General features: G+C 36.0%; 1 protein-coding gene across 1 annotated transcript; it reads left to right on the top strand.

Moving 5' to 3' along the window:
• Nucleotides 1–2576: 2576 nt before the first annotated feature.
• Nucleotides 2577–3503, top strand: LOC102959958 (olfactory receptor 4N5-like). The gene has a single exon (XM_007087459.1). It carries the CDS (start codon nucleotides 2577–2579, stop codon nucleotides 3501–3503), a length of 927 nt encoding a protein of 308 aa, XP_007087521.1.
• The last annotated feature ends 5208 nt before the right edge of the window (nucleotides 3504–8711 follow it).

Raw genomic sequence — 8711 nt, 5'->3', positions numbered from 1 at the left:
AGATGCATTTTTGTGTCAGTTGAAATAGCAAGGAAATTTAGAGATAATGAAAACATTCAGGTCTGTGTCTTAGCCTATACTGACAATATTTCTTTGCCAATCTGACAGGAGCAAGAAGCTTGTCTCTGTGAGAGTCTTTGTTTTAGGCTTTTTCCCCCTAGGATTTCATGTTATGCAGAGTAATGTTCAGCTGATGCACATCTGTCCTCAATCTGTGTGATGAGCACAATCTAAGAATCAGAGGAACAGAAACTATGTAAATGAGAATGGGAGAAGAATGTGGATTAAAGATGTGAAGTGGGACGCAATTCTGTTAGTAACAGAGAGTAGAGGTGGATAATGGGAAAAAAAAAGCAGAGGAAGAGTAGGAGACTGCAACTCTCAGAGTGCTCCCTGTGTCTTAGAATTGTCAAGCCAAAGAAGCATGAAATAACTGTAAATGAGCACTTGGAATGCACAAAACCCAAGAAGAGCAGAAGGAGCTACTGACTTACTTTCCTAAGGGTAGGTTTCCATAAGCAGAGTAAGAAATGAATATGGAGGCCAATAGGCATCTAAGTGGGTAAAAGACCGAAGGAAGGTCCTAAGCAGTAATCTGAAGGCACCAAAGATGTTTTTTCCTATTTCCATTTGCTTATACTTAATATGTGTGAGTTTATACATATGTGAATAAGTATCTCTTTGCACAAATATGTGCCCATGTGTTATAAATTCCTTTTGCATAATATTTGGCTGCTAGTTACAAATGTTACCAATCACATAGTACGTATTTTCTCATGTTTCCTAATAGGTGTGCCCTAAAACACCAGCTTACTGCCTAAATTTCCCATGAGTTTATGGACTTTTTAAGGTTGATTTTTCTTTAATTTTTCCCCTTTTTCCCCCTTTCTACCTTCTTTTCCTAGGGATGCTAGCAATAATTTCTGTCAAATTTCTATTGGGAAGTTTTCCTTCTCCAGTTTTCCATATCAGTTTTATTGGCACATTTAAAAAAGATTTATTGAGATATAATCAACATATAAAATTTACCATTTTAAATGTATAACTCAATGGTTTTAAGTGCATTTACAGAGTTGTGCAAAAGCTTCATCACTAAACTTTTGGTTCCTTTCTCATAGCATAATGTTTTTGAGTTCACTCATATTGTAGCATGTCCCAATATGCCATTTGTTTTTCTTGCTAAACTGTATTCCATTATATCTAAAGTACTTTTGAAAACTATTGCATGTAATTCAAAATCAAGGGAAATATCATTATATGTGACATTATAGTATTTTGTTAAAATTAGCAATCTTTCATTTTTTAAATAATTCATGCCAACAGTAAATAATGTACACATATCACAATATGAGTATTTATTAATAAAATATGGTTATACAATTTTAGTAACATAAAATTATGTTTATATAAATAGAAAATAACTACAAATATAATTCTAAATACAATTGTTATTTAGACAAGATTGCAGCCTGAAAAGGGGAAATACTCCTGCAAGCAATATAATGACGATTTATCTGCCTAAATAAAGCAATACCCACTGATGGATGCTGATTAATAATATCCTCATCAGTTTAAACTGAGGAATACACACCTCTTATATTTCTTACCACTTGTGAGGAAAGAAAACCCATGGCAAAAAATAAAAATCTTAACTGCAATTCCTTTATTTTTCTCATCTGTCAAATGAGTATATCATTCTCTATGTTCTATATTACTAATCCCAGATCTAGCATGCTTTGATTTTATTAGCTTAGATATTCAAAATGTTTTATACATTCTGGTGTTTTATATGGAAATATTTGTGGAAGGGATGTCATCTGGCTATCATTCTGAGATCGGAGGAAAAAAGAGGTTATGGATATATGGTGATCAAATATAACTAGGTTAGTATTAATTAGGATTTAAGAACAAGGTGTGCAGCAGATTCAGGATGGGGACCCAACCAAGAGTGTAACTAGGGCAATAACTCTAAGTTAGGAGAATGTAGGGATCTTGTTTGAGATCCTAAACCATTTTGGAATAAAGGTGCACAAGGACACCAAAGAAGAATAAGTAAGAAACACATTTAGAAAAGAAGGCATAGAACTAGGGAGTCTGTAGGAACCAAAGGAAAGAAGAACTTGCAAAAGTACTTTGGTCTGTGGGAATGAGAAGAAGTGACCAAAACCCAGCAACTAATGTAAACATTACAGAAAGTACACCACCACTAACAACCAAACAAAAAACCAACAAACCTGAAAAATTTAATAATGATTAAGTTTTGCTGTAATCAGGAAATTTCAGCTATACCTCAAGCAAAGTAGCTCAGAGTCCTAGAGGAGCACAATTACATAGAAACAGCACGTGGTTAAATGGGAATGAGAGTGTGGTTATAAAAACAATTTCTTTTGGGGGAAATCAAGAAATGAAGGGTAGAAAGATCAGCCCAAAACACAAGACAGTTATGAGCATGCATTGCTTTCAGCTAGGCAAGTCCTGGAAGTGGTCAATGATTTTATCTGAGAAGAGCTATGGAGTAGATGAAAAGGTAGTTATAACAGATGATTCTTTGTTCTTTGTTATTATGCAGAGGAGAGATGGAGAGGGAGAACAGCACAGTGGTGACAGAATTTATCCTCCTTGGTCTGACCCAGTCCCAACAGGCTCAACTTCTGGTCTTTGTGCTAGTCTTAGTTTTCTACCTCATCATCCTCCCTGGAAATCTACTCATCATCCTCACCATCAGATCAGACCCTGGCCTCACAGCCCCCCTCTACTTCTTTCTGGGCAATTTGGCTTTCCTGGATGCATCCTACTCCTTCATTGTGGCTCCCAGGATGCTGGTGGACTTCCTCTCTGAGAAGAAAATAATCTCCTACAGAGGATGTATCACTCAGCTTTTTTTCTTGCACTTTCTTGGAGTAGGGGAGATGTTCCTTCTTGTTGTGATGGCCTTTGACCGCTACATGGCCATCTGTCATCCGTTACGCTATTCCACTGTCATGAGCCCTAGAGTGTGCTATGCCTTGCTGTTGGCTCTGTGGCTTGGGGGCTTTACTCATTCCATTGTGCAAGTAGCCCTTATTCTCCACTTGCCCTTCTGTGGCCCAAACCAGCTGGATAACTTCTTCTGTGATGTGCCACAGGTCATCAAGCTGGCCTGCACAGACACCTTTGTGGTGGAGCTCCTGATGGTCTCCAACAGTGGCCTGCTTACCCTGCTGTGCTTCCTGGGGCTTCTGGCCTCTTATGCTGTCATCCTCTATCGTGTGAAGGGACACACCTCTGAAGGCAAACACAAGGCTCTTTCCACATGTACCACACACATTATCATTGTGTTTCTCATGTTTGGACCTGCCATCTTCATCTATACTCGCCCCTTCAGAGCCTTCCCAGCTGACAAAGTGGTTTCCCTCTTTCACACAGTGATCTTTCCTTTGATGAACCCTGTGATTTATACTTTTCGCAACCAGGAAGTGAAAGCTTCCATGAAGAGGTTACTGAGTCATCACATGATTTGCTGAATAGAAGAATGAAATAAGCTACAAAGAAGAAAATCTAGTTGGATTAATTAAATCACTTATTTATTAATGCACAAGGACACCATTGCATTTTAGCAAATATTACATTTATTAAGCTCTTGCAATTTTCAGGCACTATTCTAGGTATGTGAATAAGGCAGTTGAGAGTCTAGGTCTCTTGGGGTTATATTCAAGTAGATAAAAACAGATTGAGCTATTAAACTGAAAATGACCTCTAGAAACTTGTTGGATTGAGCACTGGGTGTTGTATGTAAGTGATGAACCATGGAAATCTACCTCCCAAACCAAGAGCATACTGTACACACTGTATGTGTATATATGTAATTCATTATACATATAATTGTAAACTATATTAAAAAAAAGAAAATTACCTCTAATATCCAAAAGAGATAGTTACCTGAAACAAATAAAAAATACTGTTATGATAGAGTTTGACTAGAGATGGGAGTTTTTGCCTATGGTAGTTAAGCAAGGTCTTGTTGAATTGTGGTTAGCTGATATCCAGATGAAACATCCATGCAATTTTCTGGGGACACAAAATTCTAGGAAAAGGGGCACAAAGATCTTATAATTGATACATTTGAAGACCACAAAGATGAATATAGTAGCTTGTCAAATAAGTTGATATATGTAAATAAGAATGTACTAAACACTGTACAGAAAATAGTATGATATATTCATGGTTTTATATATATATGTGTATATATACATATATATATATAGAGAGAGAGAGACAATAATGAAAAATGAAAGACACATAATAGGACTATTATGGATATAATTGGTATAAAATTGCTTTATTGTCTTTATATTTATTTATATATTTTTCACATTTTCTGCTTCTTTTTGTTTAACTGAAAAAGACAAACAGATTCCCTCATAGAGTCTCTCATTCATCTTTTTCTGCTTTAATTCACTTAGCATAATATATTCTAGTTCCATCCACATTGTTGAAAATGGCAAGATTTCTTTTTTTGATCACCGAGTAGTATTCCATTGTGTGTATGTGCGTGTGTGTGCGTGTGTGTGTGTGTGTGTGTGTGTGTGTGTGTATAACCTCTTCTTTATCTATTTATAAGTTGATGGTTATGTGGGATCTTTCCATAATTTGGCTATTGTTGATAGTGCTCTATAAACATTGGGTATGATGTGCCCCTTCAAATCAGCATTTTTGTATCCTTTGGATAAATACATAGCAGTGCAATTGCTGAGTCATAGGGGGGTTTATATTTTTTATTTTTTTGCGAAACCTCCATACTGTTTCCCAGAGTGGTTGCACCAGTTTGCATTCCCACCAACAGTGCAAAAGGGCTCCCCTTTCTCCATATCCTCACCGCATGTTGTTTCCTGAGTTAATTTTAGTTATTCTGACAGGTGCGAGGTGTTATCTCATTGTGGTTTTGATTTGTATTTCCCTGGTGATGAGTGATGTTGAGCAATCTTTTCATGTGTCTGTTAGCCATCTGCATATCTTATTTGGAAAAGTGTCTATTCATGACTTCTGCCCATTTCATCATTGGAGTATTTGGTTTTTTTGGTGTTCAGTTTGGTAACTTCTTCATACATTTCGGTTACTAACCCTTATCTGATATGTCATTTGTAAATATCTTCTCCCATTCTGTTGATTGCCTTTTTAGTTTTGTTGATTGATTCCGTCAACATACAGAAGCTTTTCATCTTGATGAGGTCCCAATAGTTCATTTGCTTTTGTTTCCCTTGCCTCAGGAGACATATCTAGTAAGAAGTTACTGCGGCTGAGGTCAGAGAGGTTGCTGCCTGTTTTCTCCTGTAGGATTTTGATTGTTTCTTATTTCACATTTAGGTATTTCATACATTTTGATTTTTTTTGTGTGTATGGTGTAAGAAAGTGGTCCAATTTCATTCTTCTGCAAATCACTGTCCAGTTTTCCCAGCACCATTTTCTGAAGTGACTGTCTTTTTTGCATTGGATACTCTTTCTTGCTTTGTTGAAGATTAGCTGGCCATACATTTATGGGTCCATTTCTGTATTATCTATTCTGGTCCATTAATATATGTGTTTATTTTTGTGGCAGTACTATACTGTCTTGATGATTACAGCTTTGTAAAACAGCTTAAAGTCTGGAAATGTGACGCCTCCAGTTTTCCTTTGATTTTTCAACATTACTTCGGCTATTTGGGGTCTTTTTTAGTTCCCTAAAATTTTGGGATTGTTTGTTCTAGCTCTGTGAAGAATGCTGGTGTTGTTTTGATAGGAATTGCATTTAATGTGTAGATTGCTTTGCGTAGTATCGACATTTTAACAATGTACGTTCTTCTGATCCATAAGCATGGAATGCTTTAACATTTCTTTGTGTTTTCAATTTCTCTCATGAGCTTTCTATAATTTTCAGCATACAGATATTTCACCTCTTTGATTAGGTTTAGTCCTGGGTATCTTATTGTTTTGGGTGCAATTTGGGATCGATTGCTTGATTTCTCTTTCTGCTGCTTCATTATTGGTGTATACAGATGCAACCAATTTCTGCATGTTGATTTTACATCATGCAACTTTGATTAATTCAATTATCACTTCTAGCAGTTTTTTGGTGAAATATTTTTGGTTTTCCATGTAGAGTATCACATCACGTCATCTGCAAAGTGTCAAAGTTTAACTTCTTCTTTGCAAATTTGAATGGCTTTTATTTATTTTTATTTTCTGATTGCCGAGGAAAGGACTTCCAGTACTATATAGAACAATAGTGGTAAGAGAGGACATCCCTGTCATGTTCCTGACCTCATGGGGAAAGCTTTCCATTTTTCCCCATTAAGGATGATATTTGCTGTGGGCCTTTCATAATGGCTTTTATGATGTTGAGGTATGTTCCTTCTACCCCTTTTTTCTTGAGGGTTTTTATCAAGAAAGAATGCTGTATTTTGTCAAATGTTTTTTTTCTGCATCTATTGTAAGGACATTTGTTTGTTTATTTGAACAAATTATAGATGAGAATTTCTCTAATCTGGGGAAGGAAATAGGCATTCAAGTCCAAGAGGCACAGAGAATTACTTTCAAAACCAACAAAAACAATGAACACCATGACATATTATAGTGAAACTTGCAACATATAAATATAAAAAGAAAATTCTAAAAGTAGCTAGGAACAAAATGTCCTTAACCTAACAATGGTTGACTCATAAGGTAAGTAGCAGATCTCTCCATTGGAATTTGGCAAGCCAGAAGGGAGTGGCAGAAAATATTCAATGTGCTGAACAGGAAAAATATGCAGCCAAGAATTCTTTATCCAGCAAGGCTCTCACTCAGAATAGAAGGAGAGAGATAGACTTTCCAGACAAATAAAAACTAAAGGAGTTCATGACCACTAAACTAGTCCTGCAAGAAATTTTAGGGGGACTCTCTGAGTGAAGAAAAAAAAACACACCAAAGCAGCAAAGACTACAAAGACCAGAGAACATCACCAAAAACACCATTTCCACATAACACAATGATACTAAATTCAAATCTTTCAATAATCACTCTGAATGTAAATGGTCTAAATGCTCCAATCAAAAGGCATAGGGTAGGGGGACCTGGGTGGCTCAATTGGTTAGCATCCAACTTGCCTCAGTTCATTATCTCGTGGTTCTTGAGTACGAGCCCTGTGTTAGGCTCTGTGCTGACAACTCAGAGGCTGGAACCTGCTTTGGATTCTGTGTCTTCCTCTCTATCCGCCCCTCCCCTACTCTCACTTGGTCTTTCAAAAATAAATAAGCATTTAAAAAATTTTAAAAAATATGATATCACAATGAATTAAAAAAACCAATATCCATCAATATGCTGCCTACAGGAGACTCATTTTAGACCTAAAGACACCTGCAGATTGAAAGTCAGGGGATGGAGAATCATGTATCATTGTAATGGACTTCAAAAGAAGGCCAGAGTAGCCATATTTATATCAGACAACCTAGATTTTAAAACAAAGACTGTAACAAGTGGAAAAGAAAGGCATTATATCATAATTAAGAGGTCTATCCATTAAGAAGATGTAAAAATTGTAAATATATATGCCCCCAACTTGGAGATATCCACATATATAAATCAATCACAAACATAAAAAACCCACTGATAATAATACCGTCATAGTAGATTTTAAACCAACTTACAGTAATGGACAGATCATCCAAACAGAAAATCAGCAAGGAAACAATGGCTTTGAATAACAACTGAAGCAGATGGAGTTAGCAGATATATTCAGAACATTTCATCCAAAAGCAGCAGAATACACACTCTTCTTGATAGCACATGGAATGTTCTCCAGAATAGATCACATACTAGGTCACAAATCAGCCCTCAACAGGTACAAAAAGACTGAAATCATACTATGCATATTTCAAATCATAAAGCTATGAAACTTGAAATCATCAAAGAAAAAATTTGGAAACCACTACAATACATTGAGGTTAAGGAACATTCTACTAAAGAATGAATGGGTTAACCAGGAAATTAAAGTATAAATAAAAAATAACATGGAAGCAAATGAAAATGAAAACACGTCATCCAAACACTTGGGATGCGTTAAGTCCAGGTGTAAGAGGCAAATACATTGCAATTCAGGCCTATTTGAAGAAGCAAAAAAGGTCCCAAATACACAATTTAACCTTACAATTAAAGGAGCTAGAAAAGGAGCAGCAAATCAAGCCCAAAGCCAGCAGAAGAGGGAGATAATAAAGATTAGAACAGAAACAAATGGTATACATACAAAAAAACAAGAAGAGATCAATGAAACTAAAAACTGGTTTTTGAAAAAGTAAACAAAATTGAGAAACACCATGCCAGACTTATCAAAAAAGACGACCCAAATAGGTAAAATCATGAATAATGAGGAGATCACAACCAACACCACAAAAAAAATCAAACAATCAAAAGAGAATATGATGAAAAATTATATGCTGACAAACTGGACAAGATGAAGAAATGGACAAATTCCTAGATACTCACACACTACCAAAACTCAAACAGGAAGAACAGAAAAATTTGTTGTGGCTTTAATGTTAATTTTAGGACCACAAATACATACTGCACAATTGTAATGTACCACAGTCCAACTGCAATACATGGGTGACACTCATGGACCACAGTTAGTGATACAAATATCACATTAGTGAAACTTCCATTTCCTTCCATTTACCTTCTCCCCACTCTGGTGTTGGTGCTGTTTTAGATTAATGTCTGCT

Source organism: Panthera tigris, chromosome B3 (genome assembly GCF_018350195.1).
Source record: "Panthera tigris isolate Pti1 chromosome B3, P.tigris_Pti1_mat1.1, whole genome shotgun sequence".
NCBI classification, from domain to species: Eukaryota; Metazoa; Chordata; class Mammalia; order Carnivora; family Felidae; genus Panthera; species Panthera tigris.
This window is presented reverse-complemented; position numbering and strand designations above follow the sequence as displayed.